The sequence below is a fragment of the Podarcis raffonei genome, chromosome 3 (assembly GCF_027172205.1).
Source record: "Podarcis raffonei isolate rPodRaf1 chromosome 3, rPodRaf1.pri, whole genome shotgun sequence".
Taxonomy (NCBI): Eukaryota; Metazoa; Chordata; class Lepidosauria; order Squamata; family Lacertidae; genus Podarcis; species Podarcis raffonei.
The window spans coordinates 51,885,447-51,907,139 of NC_070604.1; the positions used below are offsets into that span (position 1 = coordinate 51,885,447).

Consider the following 21,693-nt stretch of genomic DNA (forward strand, 5'->3'; position numbering starts at 1 on the left):
GGAGGTGATAGTATATCCCCCCCTTTTTTTAAATGGAATCCTTATCTTCCTGATAAGGATTAGATGTGTGCACCTTCACTAGACTAGTACAGTGAGAGAAGCACTAATCCTCTGAGGAAATTTTTAAATATTTTCTTAATATTTAAAATATCAAAATATTCATTAAATGATTCAGGAATGGCAAATAAATTGTGTCACTGAAGACATAAGAATGAGGGCTGCCATACATTAAAAAAGCAGCTCAACAATTTGGGGGGTCTTCCTAAAAAAGTTCAACAATTGAAATACGGCAACCCTTCAAGAAGCCCTCATTACAATTGCACAACCACGTTTTTTGCAGCACTCAGTACTCTCAAATTAATTGCTTTTGTCCCCCCAAAGACAAAAATCTGAGGGTTTAAGAAACTGTGATAACCCTGCAGCAGAATCTCTAACCAATTGAACAAAACATGCTGTTTGTTTGTTTTCATTGCCAGCAAAGGCCCTTTATCACTTTGTGGTGATTATAAGCATCAGCTTTGCTTTGGAAACAGATGGCTGTGCCACCCAGTGGTCAAACTTTGTCTACACATTATTGAAGGAAAATACAATCTTTTTCATTGTTATCTGCCCCCAAATGTGCTTTTGGCTCTGGCAGATTTTGGTACCTTTGTCTCAAACACCTCGATAATCAAGCAGCTTGAAGGATCTTCAGAAATAAAGAAACATAGGAAATTTGAGGCCATTTCATGATGCAATTAAAAATGCTGCTGCTGAAATTGCTTTCCATAAAAGTTCCAAAGCAATGTATAAAGTATAATAAAAGTGGCTAAAACAGTTAAAAACAATTACAAAAATAATGGAAAATGAGTTAAAAAGCAATACAAAATGCACACCTACAGATCCAGCCTCCAAGGAATGCATCGCCTGCTGTTGCCACCGCAGTGGCATTGACAGCTGTAGCACATTCCTTGGAGGCGAATTCGCCTCTTTCTAAGCAGTCCCCGCCCCCCATGATACCACCTCAGGGGTGTGGCTTTTGGGCAAATAGCAGCTGCTGCTGGTCTCCTACCCCTCTTGTTCCTGATGTTCATCTTTACTCCTTGTTGTGCGGCACAGGGACATTTTGTGGTTCTTCTCAGTTGCTAAAATGGCTTGGTCTGGCTCTGGCAAGAGGGTTCTAGAATCGTAGAATCATAGAACTGTAGAGCTGGTAAGGTACCTTCAAGGGTCATCTAGTCCAACCCCTGCAATGCAGGACATAGCTAAATCTAGATTATTTTTTTCTGGGCAGCCGCCTTCACCCGAAATTCATTCATAAAGTTTTCATATCAAACAACGGTAGCACCTTCAGTTTTAAAGAGCCTGCTGCAGTCTGGCCATCTCTTTAAAATTGGAGAGTGCAGAAGGGGCTACAGTGCTGAGTACTGCTTTAATGAATAGATGTTTATAATATGTGTGTAATCCCATTATCATTTTCCCAGCTACAAAAATATTGCAATTTGAGTTCTGTGTTACTATAATTTTAAAAGAAGAACTAAACTACGAGGATCATGCACAACAAATACAAAACAAACGTACTTTCATTGCATAGAAACAAATGATGCAGAATAGTCATTTTTATTAGTGACATTCAAAGTATTCAGCTAATCCTAAATCAAGATGTGAAGTGAGACCATCTTGGATAAATTCAGGGCTTTTGTGAGCTGAAGCAGGAACAGACAATGTGCTCAAGACACTAAGGCATTAAAAAATACTGCAAGCTGTGGGCTCCTCCACACAACTTCACCATGCATTTGAGGCTTTTTGAGTTCAATATTACTGGGTAGTGTTCACATGATATAGTCCTCAACGAGAACCCATTTCACTTTTTAAAAAATAGTGAACTAGCTGGGAGTGCTGTGTCCTGGCAGCCCTTAAGTAGGCAGTTGTAAGGCTGCCCCTGAAAAACCCTACCTAAATGAAAAAAATTGACTAGTTGCTAATATTCCTATCTGGGGTAAGGTGAGTGAAGGAACAGCTGGTGTAGAGTCTGCATCAAGACACTAGCAGGAGCACCAGATTGACTCTGCTGGTGTACCTACACAGCCCTGAGCTCACTGCCATGTGGCCCTGTCCCTTCATTGCCCAGGTAATTGCAACAATGCTTCTATTGGTAGTGTAGTTCTATGGCACCACCCTGTGGCTACTCCTGCTCAACTAGGTAACTCCAAGGATATCTTTGATTACTCCAGTTATATGAATCCCAATACTCTATTACTATCTTCCTGTTATTTGGGGAAGACCTTTTCATTAAAATGTTCAACCCTGCAATTGATGTGGCTTTATGTTCCTGTTTTGTTTTATTTTTCCACTGTATATTATTATTATTATTTAAGCACCCTGAAAATTTTATTTGAAGCACTGGAATGTAATAAAATAGGTAAGGTATAACCCAATAAAGAATTGCTGTTCCGAATCTTATTTGTGAAAAAGCATGGTAATATGACCAAAACAATGCTAGACACAAGGAAGAGTTCAGTCGGTAGAGAATGGGACTCTTAATCTCAGGGTCATGAGCCCCACATTGGATGAAAGATTCCTGCATTGCAGGAATCCAACTCTACTATTCTATGATAAATTTAGATTGAGTGAGTGTAGTTGCAAGTAGCTCTTTAATATACCTCCAATAATATGAAATGTGCTTCTCTAATGAGATTGAATTCTGTTGCTCTAATCTCAGGTCAACATAAGATACTCAAGCTCACTTTTACCTTTACAAAATGTGCACATGCAAATTTAGGAAGAGTTTTGTGTGATTCAAAAATATACATACAGTTTTAATATTGGCTTAGCCAGGACTTTTTTTCAGCTGGAACTCACTAGAGCTCAGTTCTGGCACCTCTCAGGTGGGCACCATTGCCATTATAAGAGAAGTGAGGCATTCATGGTGAGTTCTGGCACTTCTTTTTCTAGAAAAATAGCACCGAGTTTAGCATTTTTCAAAAGCTTTTTATACTGCAGTACTGATTCATACAATAACTTGATAGATATAACAAAAAAAATTTTCCTTCCAGTAGCATTCCAGTAGATATAATCAGTCCACTAGGTGGCAGGGTTTCATACAAAGTTGTAATATTTCCTACATGCTCTTATTTGTTTCTGTATGTACTACTATCCTGAAATTTCATATCACAATGAAAATTGTGTTTTCAGGCTTCATAGATCTGCAGCCAAATACTCTTCCTCATGCATGCCTTTTTCATCCTTGTTTCGGAGGCTGTTCACAGCCCTGATTGGCTGCTGCTTCAGTGCCTCTGACATTGTGTTGTTCTTGCTAGCAACATGGTGTTAGCTAAGTGGGAGCCGTACAGTCAGCATCCTGACACCACTACTCCATGCAGCCAATCCAGCTGAATACATGCTGGCATTAGAAAGCCAATTCTTAGAACTTTTGTCTTCATCCAGAAGACAGTTTACAAATACTATTCATCTCCCAGACCCCAGGGTTTCCTAGAGAGGTACAATTTTTAGACGAGAGGGATGCCCACACCTTGACTTTGCTATAGCTCTAAATCTATCGTCATATCTCCTTACTATACTGTGTTGTTACATTCAAAACAATATGTATCAGTTTTGCCTTACATCTTTTGTTAGTCTTTCTAGTGTGCTCCTCTGCTGTCAGAAGTTGCTCTGCATTTTTCTATGTACTCAGACCCATGTAAAAAACTCATGTACCAAGTGTCAAGCCAAACACTTTTGTTACCCAGTATCGGATATTTACCTGGGTTGATAGGCAATTAATTAATTAGCTTCTCAATCAATTAAATATGACTAAAAAGTTTGTTTTTCTTAGCATTTAATTACAAAAATCCTCAAAACAGCTTACAGATAATCAACAAAAGTAAGATGGCTAAAAGCATAAAAGCAGTAACATCAGAACAGTATGATTAAAACAGATATAAATTGCAGATAAAATGGAGAGAGGTGTCAGCCAATTCTGCGCAACTTGGAGTTGATTAAGGAAAGGCACCCAGACAGAGTTCTGCATGAGCCAGAGACAGTTCTCAAGAATCCATGTACACAAACCTGCCAGGAGCTTCTAAACTGGTTGGAGAAACAGCTGCTTCACTTCTGAAGATAAGTAGGAAACCAGGCATTCCACCAGAGGGCACCCAAGTGTGAGCATCTCCAGGAATATTACACCCATAGGCCAACCGTGAATGAGATGACTCCTTTTACTGCCTCGAATCAAGGCAGCCTAAGCCAAGTCCAAATAAAACTGGTGCCCAGGGCTCTTCCTTGCCATGCCTGCTGTCCCTGGGAAATGTGACAAAAGTCTTTATCTGGGGCTACAACATTTAGGCTGCAATTACATACCTTTGGGGAAGTACATGCTATTGAACTCAATGAGACTTACCTCTGAAAAGATGTGTAGGGTTGAACTCATAATAGGATTGAACTGTTAGTCTGTTTTCATTTATATAAAGATAATGTCTGATTAAAAATGCCTTTTGTTATGCAAGTACGTATAAAAACTGAGCATGTAAGAGACCTGTGTAAGAAGGAATGAGAGATACTTATTTTAGCATGGTGTGTGTATGCTTTACAGTACATAATCTTTTTTTAATTATTCTTTTCTTTAGAAGCATTATTTTTTCTCACTTGCAAATTTAGGTACTACTAAAACTAGTTTTGTTAATTGACTAAGATTCAGTGCTTTTTTCTGTGGGTACGCAGGGGTATGCATACCCCTTAAACATTTTGTGAATCTAACTTTGGCCTCATTGAGGAGCAGTATTTCAATATGAGTAGGAAAATGAGAGTACCCCTAAACATTTTTTAGGGGGGAAAGCACAGCTAAGATTTATTTAATTGGGTTGTAGGATTAATTTTGAGCCTAGTATTATAAATGTAAGAAGGTCTGGTGAAACTCCCCACAAGAGGAATTCCATAACATAGATGCCACCAGTAAGAAAACTTGCGTTCATTGAAGGATGTAGTCTTGGCACAAAGGATGAATATTTTATTTATAACAAACAAACATTACATTAGGCATTAGAAAATGCCCACCAGAAATCTTATGTCCTCAGCTGATTCAGGGCTTGGTCTTTAGAGCTTTCATGTAAGACCTGGAATGGACTGATCCAGACCCTGGTGAACTGGAACATACATAAAGCAGGGATATTGTGCCAGTAGCTACCAATCTGGCCTTTATAAATGATGGAATCCAGAGCAGAACTTCACTTGAAATTTGAGCAAACTGAGAAAGTGCCTCATACAGAAAAAAGGTATTCTTTCCCAGACTTTAAGGTTACCCAGTTCAAAAGTGGCACTATTAATTGTGTGTAGAACCCAGCTGGTAAGTACAAATCTTTTAACACTTCTAGGAAATTTGTTGGCTAGGGCATTTTGCCTGCTGCATTTTGGATCTGTTAAGAGTTCTAAACATACTTCCAGGCAGCTCCAAGTGGCATTCAGAGATAGAGCTGGGTGTTGAAATTTAGGGCAATAGCACTCTCTCTGTGTTGCCACCTAACAACAGATATTCAGTTTTATATTTCTTCTGAATAGGGAAGTCACCGTTAGTAATCATAGCTAATATCCATCGACAGACCTATCTTCCACGAAACCCATTTTATATCACCTAAACAAATGACCATGGCATCTTGTGGCAGTTAATTCCATTAACTAAATTATATGTGAAGAATAGCCTTTTTCATCTGTCTTAATTTTTACTGCTAATAAATGGTTTTTGGACAGCATGTGCTCTGCGTGTTCTAATGGGAGGGATTGGGGAGGGGGTTATTGCTTTGTTCTTGTTCTTCTTTTTCTTGTGTCTTTTGTGTTTTTTGCCTTGTATTGTGTGCTGTGAACCACCCTGAGATCTACGGATGAAGGGTGGTATACAAATGTGAATAATAATAATGTTGATCTCCTATTGCCAGGCCAGCATGTGTTGATAGATGAGAGCTGTTCTTTTGTATTATGTTTCATAATCTTTGAAAACTTTCTACTGTGTTTTTATGACATTTTTATAATGTTTTTATGATGTTTTTATGTACAAAATCAGAGATGCAGGTGCTCCTGAGGGAATAATTGCATGGTTATTCAAAGGAAGAAAGAGCAATTGGCACCACCCCTGAACTGCTGTAGCACTTTATAGTTTTTGCTATGTCCCAAATAGCAAAAGCTATAAATATTCAAGGCCTAAACTAAATCTAGGCAAAAATGAAAAATGCCTTTCAAAACTGGCCATATTTCACCTTCAACAAAACAGCCGTAATTTAAGAATAAAGAGAAATGTGAGACCTTTCTTGATGCCTTCTTGGCCGGAAGTCAGGATGATAGACTCATAAACCAGATCCAATCATTATTAATTTAAAAGTTAGGTAGAAAGCTGTTTTTATGTCGTTTTTGGATGCAACCACGCAATATTTGTCACATGTTAAGACTTTAATCACAATTATCTTTAATGCAGCTTCCATTTAACATCCTACTACAATGTTTCTGGTCAATTTAATTAAATGGCAAAAATATTATGTGTTTTTCAGAGATTTTGACATGCCAGATACACAATTTGCTGCTCAGGCCAATCAGCTGCCTCCACTACCCTCAAAAGAGACACAGTTTGCTTATGGTATTCCAATGGATTCAGTAACTACATCTACGTTGCCAGCATCATTTAAAAAGGTAAGGAGGAACTAAAAGTATGAAGTGTGACATTGTTTTTACTTTTTTAAAAAAGTTAATTTTGAAAAATACCATACATAGAAATTTCTTAGGGAAGGTAAAAAATAAGTATAAAATTACTGGGGGAAATTTGATGACAAACAATGAAGCCAGATGTCTTTTTTCCATTTGGGTCCATGAAATATGTACAAAGTACAAAGATAAATTATATAAGAGTATAATGACATCGAGCTACACGTGCATTTATCCATAGATGGGATCAATAGGAATTATAAAAACAAATAAATTCCTTGTGTTCTCAATTTTCTCCACAAGTAAATGCTTTTGATAGGCTGACATGAGGGAACTGGAATATTATCAATATTCTATATCAATGCTTATTCCAGTTTAGACCCACTGAAGCCAGTGAACTGAATTGGCTTAAACTGGTGTCCTTTGGCTTAGCAGGAGGTTTGAATGTACTGTACAAATTCATTTAATTCCTCCACTTAGGTTATTCATCTTATTTATATTAGTATTATATAACGCCAGCAACTTAGCATAGAGGGAGGGTGCTTATTACTTCTGTTGTAGTGTGAGAACTATGCTTAAGTGATTACCTTGTAGACAAGGTTGTGCAATGCCTTACTTGTCATAACTTACTTTAAAGGCGTCTGGCTTGGTGAGTAGCCTAATTTTCTCATAAACAATAGTAAATCATAGGCTATAAGCTGAAGAAAACTGGCCAGTTTGCTTTTCTGCTGAAAGACAAGAATGTAAAAAAATAAAATAAAAGGATAACTTCATGAATTTTGTTTGTTTATTTTAAATATTTATAGGTTGCTTTTCTCAAGGCAGCAAGCAACAACATAAACATAACTTTATAAATAAAATTACAATGGCATTACACTATATTAGAAACTTTAGATGATAGGCAGCAAGGTCATACTTGGAGAAGACCCACTGAAAACACTGAAATAAGTACATTGAGCATGTCTAACAATGGAGATCACCCTTTAAAATAAAATAAAAAGTTATGCAGCGCTTTTTAAAATTGTGTTTGAAAATTTGCAAATATCGTAGCTAGGTAAGGAAGCATAGAATTTTATATCAATCAAACTTTTGCCTTTTAATTCAATATTGCACTTCATTTAAATATAGCTGATACTGTATTTAATTTTGCCTGATTCTTGCTTACACTGTAGCTTCAGTTTCTCCTCTATTTAAGATGCCCATGATAACATCCATAGTCAGTATGTTCCTATTCTTGCTTGATTGCTAAGAATTGTGACTTCTGCCCCCAGAGGTCTTGTTTCTCTTTCCCAGTGCTACACATCTGGCCATACGGACTATATTACAAGATCATGATAATAGGAGTTCCCCTTTGTCCCTTTGTCCTTTATCATCTGTCCACTGCGGTAATAAACATAAGCTAAGTCAGTGAGCTTCCTGGTAAGACGCTTGCCTCAACTTTGAAAGAACTGATAAACATTCCTCCCACACCTGGATTTGCTGATGACATACAGTTTTAATTTCATTTGGCATCTTATCAGGCAAGGACAGCAAAATCCAGTCTGCTTAGTAAATGCTTTTGTAAAATCAATCCAAGGGTTGCCATAACAGGCCGCTGCTTATCTCGAGCACCATCTGGCATTCTCATTACCCAGTGAATCAATTAATTGTTTTTTCTCTTCTTGTGAAAGTCTGCCTAATTCACCACTAAGGCTCTATTTGTGATTCAGAGTGATTCAACAGTAGTTTCCCAGCCTTTGATATCAGGCTAATTCCTCTGTAATGCATTGTCTCAGGGGTTCCCAAACTGTGATTGGGCTTCATTCAAGTGCTCCACAGCACGTCTGTGAAGAACACTTACAATTTGACTTCTATGGATTTCCAATCATAATACAATATATAAGAAATAAAAGAACCACTAAAAATCATTTATAATCATGCAACATCTAGCACAGTTCACTACAGTTGCTTAAAATATTATTATTACCAATTATTATAATTATTACCAGGATCCCCGCAGCAGTTTTCATAAAGTCTGTGGGGGACAGAGGGAGTTTGGGAAATTTTGTATTATCATAAACATTTTTCAAATGAAACAGTCTCTAGCTTCCTCATCACTTTGATACTATTCTATAAAGTAAATCCACTGGTCTCCATTTGCCATTGCTTCTTTATGGTGGTAGACTTGATTTCTCTTTTTTAAAATGATTGCTGCACCTTATTTAGTAAGATGCTCCCCTTTTTGTTGAGAATCCAACCTAGGACTGCAGATGTTCTTGATGCAGACATCCTTTATTTTCTGTTTACTTAGTCTGTTTACTTAGTCACAGTAATTTATATGTGGGATCAGTTTCCATAATGGTCTGTTTTCTTTATAGCTTTGTGATGAATAACAATTAATGTGACAGCTTGCTTTAAAATACACTTTATTTACCACTGCAGTGTTAATTGATTAATCAAACTACCCATTTAGGCTGCAATCCTGTACACACCTAGGAATATGTCCCTCTGAATTCATTGAGAGCTACAAAGATTAAACTGATAATCTACCCAAAAAGTGGCATTGATTAATTTGACATTAATATTACTTAAAACGTATTTTAAAAATGTGTGTAAGTATTGCAGAAGCTACAAAGCAGGATGATATAATACAAAAAATCCAACATTTTATATGACAATTTAATTATTTTCTAATTAGATGAACATAGACTGTCTCTGCACTTTACCTTTCTGTACCATTAAAACACCTGTAAGCAGTAGAAACTTTCCACTGTTATATAACTGAAATTGGAAGAAATCTTTGTAACTGAGCATAGTGTACCAGAGGATACTCTGAAAGAACAAGACTCAGTATGCCCAGTGCTATTTTTCTAGAAAAAGGTGCCAGAACTCACCACAAATGCCTCCCTTGTTCTCTTATAATGACAATGGCTCCTGAGAGGTGCTGGAACTGAGTTCCAGTGAGTTCTGGCTGAAAAAACCCTGAGTATGCCCAAAGCATTACAGAAATACAGTGGTACCTCCAGTTGTGCACAGGATCTGTTCTGGAGCTCCGGTTGGATCCCAAGGTGTGCGGATCCGGAGGTGCCGCTTCTGTGCATGGCGCAGTTTAGCACTTCTGCACATGTGGTGAAACCCGGAAAAATACTTCCAGGTTTGCCGCGCACATATGCTGAAGGATACATAACTGGAGGTGAACGTAAGTAAAGGTTCCACTGTATAATACAAAATATATATGAAGGGCATTTAGATGCAATGGGAGCTTTTATATTTGTCCACTAAGCATGCAGACATAGGATGGGCTCACCTGTAACGCTACACCATTTATCTATCTATCTATCTATATCTATCTATCTATCTATCTATCTATCTATCATCTATCATCTATCATCTATCTATCTATCTAAATGTATTTACTGCTTGATTGTAAATAGAACCTCCGAGCAGTTTACTCTAAGCCAGGCATGGCCAAACTTGGCCCTCCAGCTGTTTTGGGACTACAGTTCCCATCATCCCTGACCACTGGTCCTGTTAGCTAGAGGTGATGGAAGTTGTAGTCCCAAAACAGCTGGTGGGCCAAGTTTGGCCATGCCTGCTCTAATTCATTGTTTGTGTTAGCCATGGTTTGGTTAAGAAGCCAAACAAATGATCAAACCAACCAGGATTCTTCCTACTTCCCTTCCCAACACCACACCTTCTGTCCAATATCTGGAATGCCTACATGATGCCCTAGTGCTAGCATTGCCCACCATGTCATCCGCCTGCTTTGTCATTGGTTGGCTGACCAACACACCTGAGGTTAGGAGTGTGGTAACTGTAGAGTGTCTCTTTCTTGATTGGGGTTTGTCTCTCTAGATGTGCTTACCTGGCATCTAGTCTGATGTCTTGATGGATCTGGGAAAGACTTTTCTTTTAATTTGCCCAGCCATTTCAGCACATTGAATAGTTGTTTAATTTCTGTTTCAATTTTACTTTTTTGTTTTTATTTCATAAAATTTATATACCACTTGAGTGTAGGAAAAAATTCAAATGTTTATGATTCAGCCTAGCTTTATTGTTATTTGGTACTGTTCCTTTGCTTTATGTAATTTTTTTTTTATTCTATACAATATAGTTTTTTGGGGGGCGGTTACTATAACTTATCTTGGGAACATATACTGAAGGATGGCTTATACATATCCCAAAACAGCCTCAGTTGTCATTTACTGTAGGAAATATGCACTGGCCATGCCTATAATAATGGTCTCAGGCCTACTTTAGTGCTCTCCTTTACGACAGCTATTTTTTTCACCGTTACCAAAGGGGGCTGATTTGAGGAAAGCACTAATTACAGCATTGTGCAATCTACAAAAATCCCCTATTATCTTGCTTAAATTCATCAAAATGTTAACCAGTTTGCCAACATTCTGTCAATGTTGTTGAACATCTCTATTAATTCCTCCCAGTAGCATTAAAAAACCAAAGTATTTTGGCCTGGTTGGGAGGGGGGATGCCAAATATATACAGTGAAGAATTGTTGTAGTTACAACACTGTCATGCCTTTTGTTTTATTTACTTGGTAACAAAATTACTGTTTTGCAAAACTGGACTGCCTCTTTAATTAGAGTTAAAAACAAGTATGTGCCCACTCCCTCACTAGTCACTGTGGCGGTGAAACTTTTTCTTGAAACTTTATTTGCACTTTAGGACCTTCTATAGGAGGTATGGGGAGATAATATTTTTTCAATCCATGCTTGGGAATGAAGTGATAAAAATCCAAAGTTAAATTTATGGTGTTTTCACAAATATCACTGTCAGCTTTTCAGTCTGAAAGGGGCCTCTTGTGGATATGGAAGTGGTAGAGAGCAGGAGAAAGAATAATTTGAAAATATCTACATTTTAGCTACTGGGTATGTTTATTTTTATTTGAAAAATGTTGCTTGGGGAGGACTGCTTACACTTTTTTTATGCCACCTGACCTGCTCAGGTATCTGTACCTTTCTGTGCTTTGTGAAAATGTGATCTTCCCCTCTGAATTGAAGCTCAGTTAAGAAAAATATCTGATAAGGTCTGGTTCAGCAGGCAAGATCAGATTTTTGCAAGGCACAGCTGGGAAACTATAAGAAACAGGGTGTCTTTACCTGGGGGGTGCAAGGGGTGCGGGGCACCTGGGCACCAAATTCTGGGGGGCGCCAGGCTGTCACCGACTGCACCCTGGTGGCTGTGTGGCTGGACTCCGGCATCACTCCGAATTTGCGATGGCTGGATCTGGCGGAGAAGGCAGTACAGGGCCACTCCCTCCCCCGGCCCCTTCCATGGGCTGCTCAGCCGTGGGGTCTGGCGGTGATTCGCCTCACTCCACCTTTGCAATGCCCCGCCCACCTGGCACAGCCAATCAGGTACTGGGGCGCTGCCGCCACTATCCATGTGCACACCGGAGGAGAAAACCCTGCGCCGCCCCCAGCATGACCAGCCTCAACCTGCTGCTCCGAACGGGCAGCCAGAGAGGAAGGAGAAATGTAAGGAGCCCCGCCACGCGGCCCCGGGCTGGGCTGGTCCAGGCTGCGGAGCTTGGTGCACAGAGCTGCACTCCACGTGGCTTTTCCATGGCTCCATCCCGCACGCAACAGTTTTTGGCCAGGGCATGCACAGAGGTCTGCTGGTGCTTGCCTTTCCCCGGGCAGGAACACAGGAGGTGGTTAGTCATGAGATTAGTCGTGTCAAAATTCGAGGGCGCTGTGTGGATCTTTGTACCCCGGCGGTGCATATGCTAAAGACGGCCCTGATAAGAAAAGCTCTCAGATACAATACAGTTAAAATATGGGTTAAGCAAAAGTGTGGATGAGCACTTAGTCTTTAAGGAGGTTCCCCAGTACTCTTCGTTGTTTTATAAATAGTCTCCAGAGCTGCTTTATGTGCATGCTATCATTGGATCTCATTTTGCTGATGAGCTTAATTTTAATGAATTGTGTTAATGGCTTCTATATTTAGCAGTCAAGTGCAAGATATTTGAGACCCTTTGACTTTGTGAAAAATTGCTCCCTGACTTCTTTAGCAATAAGCTCTTTTTATATTGTGATATTGCAAGTGTTCTGAATGTTGTAAGACCTGTTGGTGCATTTTGATGATTGCACTGAAAACATGTTATGGGAAAGGGAGGCAACCAGCTGATGTTGGGGCCTCTTTGGAAATGTTATGCTTATAGTAAGTTATAAATAGAATTCTTAGGGAAAATAACTTTTCACAATATATGTAACTAAGAAAAAGTAGGTGGCTCATTCTTATCCTTAACACAATCCTCACTGTTACAATCCTCACTGTTAAGGGGGCAGCCTCCAACTGACTAATTTTTATTTTAAACTGGCACTTCTTTCCTCACTCTTCTACAATCTTAATACTCACACCATCCAGCATTACAGATGCATGCTTTGAAAAACACAGGATGCTTTACAGAGCCAGTATGGTGTAGTGGTTGAGAGTGGTAGACTTGTAATCTGGTGAACTGGGTTCGCTTCCCCGCTCCTCCACATGCAGCTGCTGGGTGACCTTGGGCCAGTCACACTTCTCTGAAGTCTCTCAGCCCCTCTCACCTCACAGAGTGTTTGTTGTGGGGGAGGAAGGGAAAGGAGAATGTTAGCCGCTTTGAGACTCCTTCGGGTAGTGATAAAGCGGGTTATCAAATCCAAACTCCTCCTCCTCCTCTTCTTCTAAAATGAGGAAAACAATGGCTTTGCATCAAGACCTGGAAGTCTGGATTCTTTGTGGGGTTTTTTTTGTTTTATGTTTTGCTTCACTGTGAAAGGAGACAAGCAAAACCAATTAATATCATTCCCTTGTTGACAGGGTGGATTTGATTTAAATAAAATTGATTTAAATCATGATTTAAATTGCCACATCACCCCCATGCTGTACTGGAGGGTTTCCTGAACACCTAGAGCAATTTTTGAGGGTGACAGGACTGTAGTGGGGTTGGGCAATGCAAAAATAGTCTCCACTTCTGTTTCTGTGAATGTCAGGGTCCCAGCTATACTGTACTCAAAAGCAGAAGATGGGGGACTAAAGAGGTGGATAAAACTCTGCTTTCAGGGTAAGTTTAACCATGTGACCAGTGGAGTATTTTTGCCCAGAAACTGAGATAAGATTTTAAATACTAACAATGCTTGAGCATTAATAATTTTATTGTTCACTTATTCTAAACTCCAGGAATGTTTGCCATTTCAGTATAGGCATTAAAAAATAACAACAGAAAATAACGTACCTCAAAAGCATGCTTTTAAGATTAGTCAGCTTTTTGTGTCAAGTATTCTGTGAAAAGCATTTAGTTTTAAATTATTTTATTTAAATTATTTAAAGTATTTTCATTACTTTAGAGCTGCAACTTCTAAAATAAAGAATATTTAGATAAGTGAAATTTTAATTTCATCATCAATAAATATATCATTGCAGTCTTGTTAAATTAGACTCCAGAAAAAGCTCTCTTAATAAGCAGTGTGCCGAGTTAATTCAGATTGCCAACATATTTCTTTATAAGGCCCTAGTGTTGTCCTCTAAGGGATCTTAGGTTTCATTTTGGAGAGAATTGATTTACAATGTTCAGCTCAACTTGGTATAAAATACTAATGGTTGAAGTCTGGAAAGACCTCTTCCCTAATACCTTGGAGAACTTCTGTCAATGACAGTGGTCAGTTCAGGGATCAAAAACCCTTCAGTTAAGAGAAGAGCTAACGTACTTGCACTTATTCATCTTGAAGAAGCATGCATTTGCTCAGGGGCAATACAAACGAAGTACTGAGCATGGCCAGCAAGATGTGACCTTTCTATTTAAAGCAATGAGGACTTTGAAAACCTAACTATTTAATGCAAATCCAATGGATTTTCACAAAAATAGGGAAAGACAAACTACACAAATTTTGGATGCATATGAAGGAGAAAGAAAACAATCAGACAGTATGTTTTTATGGTAAGGAACAGTAGATAATCATTAGACTTGATTATTTTCACCATGTCTGTGTTAAATTAGGCCATCTTACAGTACTTGTCATAAATATACTATAAGAATTTTTGGAAACATTGTGCCAGTTGTCTTCATCTTATTAACATTTAGACCATTCAGGGTTTTTAATGGGGGGATGCAGTTTGGCTTGCATGAGCTAGGTTGACAACTTCATATGTTTTATAATTTTTAATAGGCTGCAAAGTGGTTTTTAAAACTCAGTAACAGAACTATTACATTGTTCAATCTCAATTCTGAATTACAACCACAGCCTTCTTTTTTAATTATGAGAATAGATTGTACCAAGATAATGCTAAATTGCAAAACCTATAGGAATGCAGAAAGAGCAGTCGGCAACATTGACTGCTTTTCCAAGAACATATATCTTGATTTGAATCCAGAATAGGGTGAGGCATTTTACTAAAAAAATCTGTCTTGAAAACAGGGGATTTTAGTCAAGATTGTTCAGCAAAAAAGGTTTTCTTTCAGTTTTTCTGATGTTACAACTGCTGTGATTTCATTCCTTCTTTATACACAAACTATCTGTATGGTCGATGCAGCCATTCTCTTTAGTGGACTATGCAGATAAAATGTGTGCAATACTTCAACACAGCATTGTGTTAATATCAATATTCTCACAGTATAGTTTTAAAATATTGTTTGTACCTATGAGAGTGTAGTGTGATTGGGAGAAAAATTGTCTTCTGCACTCTCATTTCAATTAACTATATCTTGCTGTGGTTTCAAATGTATTTTATGTATATATTGTGAAGCAGCTAAATAACTTGTATCATATATAAATATCCAGCGCAGGAACAAACAGGCTGTGCCCCAGGTGTGGGCTGCTTAAATGGGCAAGGGGCGGATCCGAGGGAAGCCCACTGTTGGCTCCATTTGCTCCGCCCCCTGGCACAGCCCACCTCCCAGCCTGCATCCCCATTCGCCAAAGCAGGGTGCAGGCTAAGATCCAGCTCCTGATAGGTGGCGGGGGCTTATGCACCCTCCACCTATCAGGAGGGCACTGCTGTTTGAATTCCACCGTCGGGGGCCCCAGTGAAGTTTCTTCTGTCCAGCAATTCTGCTGCACCAAGAGAGGTGAGCAGACTTGCTGTGGTTTCAAATGTATTTTATGTATATATTGTGAAGCAGCTAAATAGCTTGTATCAGTATACAAACATTCTACTGAAACAAGGCAGTAGGAAATGTGGCTACTTGCGCCTCCCTGTCCATCAACCCTACTTTTAATTGTACACCTGGAATGCTAATGAGAACTAATTTATGTGAAATATTTGTTTACATATTTTAAAAGTGCTTGCAATACCTGCTGTGATAATTAAGGACTTAAGGTATGTATTGAAGTCTCCCTCTCTAATTCTTTGTAATAAGTTTCTATCTTTTGGGGAGGTGCTTTTAGAAAAATACCTGTTTCCTTAACCATTATTTTTCAGAGGTGTCTCAATCTGTGACTCATGTTCTTAAGTGGATGTTAACTGCGTCTGTGTACTGAATGGAACATATCAGTCAGCTTGGGCAGTGTTTTCTTTATGAGATTCTCTTGGCAGGAAATCAAAAAGGCAGCTAAGCGGTGGGAGGATCAGGGTTAATAGATGTATTGCATTAATGCACACATGACTGCAACTTTCAAATCCTTCTTTGCTTGCTGTTCTGAAAAAAGCAAATCTGAACTAACATCACAATGGTAAGACAACTAATACTTTTAATGTCTATATTGTTTCTTGACTTGATATTATCTTTTTCGGAGTTTAGCCATAAAGCCTATCCTGAGTGACATTTGGGGCGGGGGGAATTGTAATTGGTTCTGTTTTATAAAATTACAACAGAAGTAGAATGAAGAATTTGCTTTGGGAACATGTTTTGCTGTTGTGTGTGTAGAAGCTGAGATCAGGCATGTCTTCCCAACCTTGCTTACTGTACTGTGTTCTGTAGCGTTTTCTAATCACTTGAATAAACATGAAGAATTTCATTTCACTTTCATTCATAACTTCCTCTTTACATTGTCTGGATGGCTCAACAAATAAACTTGGGCTTCATCTTGGAAGTAAGCCACATAGAGCAAAATTTGTCTTTCTTCTGATAGAGGAAAGGTTAGTCATTTAGAATATATTTTTTATTGATGAAACAATGTGCCTAAATTTACTGATAAATTCTCTGAGAACTGTAGCTTTGAACTGTGGCTAAATGTAGGAATATGGTAGTTTTATGGTGGTTAAGCTATGATTTCTGAAGAAAATAACAAATAGTACTGGGATTCTCATCTAATTTCATTCTGGAGCTCAGTGTTGTCCCTCCTGATTCCTTGCTAAAGCCAGTCTTAACACCAAGGTACATGTTTAAAGCAAAATCAAAACACAGCCATATTGTTAAAGAAGCATAAGAAATAAGATTTTACTTTCTTAGCTAAGATTTTGTGGGAAAGTGTTTTATAAGAAAAATCTGAGAGATGTCTAGGTGAGTCTGCAAACACAAACTAGATCAGTGTAGCTGTTTAAAAAGTTTGAATACTGTGGTGCATTATGGAACATAGTTGGGTGGGGGTTTCTTTAATAAAAACCAATCATTTTTGTTTTTGCGATTTTTCTCTTGTCATTCTGTCATTCATTGTGCTCTATTAAGTTATTTCACTTCATATCTCTCTCTCTCTCTCTCTCTCTCTCTTTCTTTCTTTCTCTCTCTCTCTGTTGGCTATGTTATGGAAGAAAAATCAAACTTATTTATGTTTCTCTTCATTAGAATATACTTGTGTTAACATGTTTACAATGCAAATACAAGCAAAAATATGACCTTGACCCAATCCAACATATTTGTTGTAGTGCAGACAAAAGGATCCCCCAAAAGCAAAACAGAGCCTGTTGAGGATCCTATTTTATCTCTTTTGCCTCACCAACACATACACACACCAGGGAAGAGAGAATTCTGTTGACCTCAAATATTGATCCCCTCTATCCTCCCTTTCTGACCAAGAAACATATAGAAGCATACTCAAAGAATTTGCTGAGCGCTCAGGTTCTTCAGGTACTCTGGTTGCCTTGTTTATGTTCTGTATTCAGTGTATCCTTGAAAACAAGTACAAAAATGTACTAGTTCACACACAAAAATTAGCTTGCCTCCCATTTATATCCTAAAAGAAAACACAATAACCCACTTATGTAATTATTTGCTGCCTTGCTCTTAGGAGGCTATTATTATTCATCACAAGTAACTAGGTAAGTGGCAATTTTCAAGCCTGAACATATAGCTGATAATGAATTATTGCACACGGTGAAGAAGACTGTGACACTCCTTTCGTCAAAAAAAGTGATAATGACTGGTAAGCTTCTTTGCAACAGATGATTCCATAAAGCAGTTTCTAGAACTGTGGGCAACAGTTGTGCTCTGGAAACCAAGTTAATGCCTTTTCTGCATTATTAATGCAGTTCCTCATTATTATTAATCTCTGTATAACTGGGATGAGTGGACCTTAGACTTGTTAGAGCTATTTCATTTTTCATTATAACCCTAATATCTGCCAGTCAAGGTATACAGAAGGCAGCTTGAGCACTGAACCTGCTTTGGAAGTGAACTCAATGCATTTCAGAAACACATACTGTCATTTCACCTGTATTTAGCTAAGGAAGATCCTGTTTTTCTGGTTTAGAGGAGAAGCTGAGTGTTCACAGTACTGATTGGCTGGTCCTTGTGTCATCAATGAAGCAACTGCATCTGTGTGTGCAGCACTGATTGTCCAGCACTTGTCTCAGTCACAAAGCCATTCACTTCTCTATTGGAGCAGTTGTAAAGGACTTGTGCACATCAAAGTTTAAAGGAGATTTATCTCTCTTGCTTTTTGGTGAGGTGGCTTTTCCTCAACTAGATTTGATTTTGTTAATCAGCAGATACAGTAATATAATAAGGGAAGAAAATCCAACATAAAGTTGCACGTTACTGAACGATATGGGCCTTTTCTTTCTTTTTTTCACGCATGATGAGGTTTAACTGGGTGCCATCTATTGCCACACCACCTACTTTGATTTTGTTTCCATCAGCCCAAAGCAAAGAATGTTGCCTGCCCACTAGTTGTTGTTGAAGGCATGTTTGTGGTAATTTTGGATTTTATTTTTAAACCATTCTTTTTGTGGAGAAAGGCTATTGCATAAAATAGCTGTATTTAAAAATTGCCCTGCTTGCAGCAATACACACAAATTTTTGACTGCTTTTTGAGCAAATCTGAAATATTGGAAACATTCTGTTTAGTTCTGTACTGGCACCTTTTAATAAAAAAAACCAACGTATACCCATACTCGTGCCCACAAGGGACCCCTGGTTTCCAGGACTTATGGTGGGTGAGGCACTAACTGTGGGGAGAAAAACACATTCTGTTGCACAAACAATGAGGGAGATTGTAGAAAAACCCAACTGAAGTGGAGCCCAAGAAAATTATAAGAGACAAGAACAGAGAAAGAACTGTGAGTGGAGGGGGGCCTCTTTCCCTATCCTTTGGACCCCCTAGGAAACTTGATAAACCTGCTGCATCTGGAACTGGGTATAGAGAGTGCAGCTGAATGGTACTCAGCTGTGGGCAGCCTGAGGAAGTACCATCCACCCTGGACCTGCCCATAAAAAGCAAGTCTAGAGTAAGAGACTAGGGTGATGCCCACTGTTTCCAGGAACTCTTCTCACTCTGAGAATTTTACGTGTGAGCTGAGAATTTGTTTGGACCCCAGATGAGAACCTGGGAGTTGAGAGGGAGCAGTGTCAAAAGGAAAACAAATTGATATTATTATATATGTATTAGTAACGTTGCATTAACGTAATGTTTTTATATATAACTGTGCATCTTTGTAATATATTGTTTATGTTGTGTGTTGCTTCTTTTTTTGCACACTGTTAGAGATATTTTAAATATATTAAGTAGTATAGAAATTAAATAATCAGTCAATCAAGCTCTGTCTACTATCCTGTAAATATCAAAACAGATTTGGGAGGCATAAAATAGAAAGCGCTCATGTGTGGTTGAAGGGGCACAAACGTGCACAAGGAAACAATGCGTATTTGGGTAAAATACTGAAAGAAAAATGGTGGCTTTAAGCAACAGCAGAGATTTGAATAAAGCAGGAATGAAGGAAGACTGAAGGAAAAATTGGTGATTTTAAACAATGGCAGAGGTTTGAGAAACTGAGTGGGGTGGAACTGGCAGTTTAAAACAAGGTTTGAATAGAGTGAGAAGGGATTTGGGAATAGCTCTGTTGTGTTAGCTTCTGTGTTGTACCCATTTCTACCATTTCTCCTGATTAAAACTGGTTTCTTTGTCTTACAAAAACAACAACTCTGTCACTCCATCCTTGCTTTACTCAAATCTGTCATTGTTTAAAACCACTTTTTTTAACCTCAGTGCCACTCCACTTTACTCAAACATCTGCTATTGTTGTGAGTACAAGCTCTTACTGTATCATTTGAATGATACACTAACACTATCAACATGGGGCTCATGTGCAAAGGGGATTGCAGAATAGGAGAGGCACTGTGGCATGGAAATGTGGGGTGGTCTGAGTGCAAGAGAGTTGAAAGAAGAGGAAGGAGGAGGTAGGAAAAAGGAGTGACAATCATAATTAGGGTGCAAATGGAGTTGCAAAAAATAATAGGAGGCATGGGAATGAGGTTGAAGATTAAAGCAGGGGCATGAAAGGGTTTAAAGTATAGGCTTAGGTGGTGGCTGCATAATTGGACAGTAGGTGAAAAGGGTGCTTAGAAGCTGCAGAGTGTGGGAGGAGAAAGATGCAGGTTACCATGGGGGTTGTGCAAGTGGGGTTGCAGTAGAGGAGGAGGAGGAGGAGGAGGAGGAGCCATAGACATGGGGTGCAGGTGAAAATGGACGTAAAGAGGGGCTGAAAGATAGAAGAGAGAAATTGCTTCAGAAATGGGCTTTGGAAGGGGCAAAGTGAGCTTTAGTCATTGCATGGGTTGGGAAAGGGAAGCTTTAGGGCAGCCCTTCTCAACCTTTGGTCCCCAGATGTTGTTGGACTATAGCTCCCATCATCCCTGAGCACTGGTCCCACTAGCTAGGGATGATGGGAGTTGTAGCCCAACAACATCTGGGGATACAAGGTTTAGAAAGGCTGCTCTCTGGTAAGTTAATGTGGGCAGAATCACAGTGAGATTGATGAGCACAGTAAGCAAGGTGGAGCCCCTAGTTTAGAAATATTTACTTTCTGATACTGTGTAAAAGTTAGGCTTATCAGAAGGCAAATAACCATGTTGCCCTGTGGTTCTGAATGAATCACTCATCTGGATATTTTCCAAATTTGGAACAATGATTCATAAAGATAACCCTTAGCCCCTGCTATGATTTGGATCAGAATCCCTACTTCACCATTTACCTTCTGAGAAAAGCTCCCATAGTGAATAGCAGGCATGGGCAATTACAACTGTGACTGTGGTAGATGCCTCCTCATCCCACCCCAAGGTTCTGGTCTGACTCCCCATTTCCTTATTTTTTTAAAGGCTATGCAAGGACAAACTGCATGGTAAAAGTCATTTGAGTAATTCCTTTGTCTATATCAGGAATGATAAAATGATTTGATTACATGCAATGCAAAAGCATCACGAAATCCACCCCCACTCTCATCAGAGCCTGACTGGAAAGAGAAAAATAAAGATCAGATCAGCACATCTTGCAGATGTACAACAGGCAATCTTTTCTGCAGAAGAGGACTCTGGACTTATAGAAAGCTTTATTTCTCATACCCATACTAGAAGTGTGTGATGCACGTAGTGTATGTATAAAACATTAATACACAAAGGTCAGGATTGATATTAGCCAGAGGCATCTGCTCTTCCCCTGCCCTGAATAGATCTACTCAGAGTAGATCTATTGAAATGAATGGACCTAACTTAGTCATGTACTTTTCAGTGGATCTATTCTGATTAAAACTTAGTAGAATACCACCCATAGTCTTTTAGGACTCTGTTGCTTTCACTGTGCAGACTAAAACAGAAACACATAAAGTTTTGTTGCTTAATGTTTTAACAGCTTTTTTTATACATTATTATGTTAGAAACAAAGCTGAGGAATGTGAAAGTGA

The 21,693-nt window shown here is 38.8% G+C and overlaps 1 protein-coding gene across 1 annotated transcript in view; it reads left to right on the forward strand.

Moving 5' to 3' along the window:
- CRYBG1 (crystallin beta-gamma domain containing 1) overlaps positions 1–21,693 on the forward strand; it is a 93,341-nt gene that overhangs the window by 21,931 nt on the left and 49,717 nt on the right. The window contains exon 2 of the mRNA XM_053381569.1: positions 6,513–6,651. Within this exon, the coding sequence (XP_053237544.1) occupies positions 6,513–6,651 (139 nt within the window). The remainder of the gene's footprint in view (positions 1–6,512; positions 6,652–21,693) is intronic.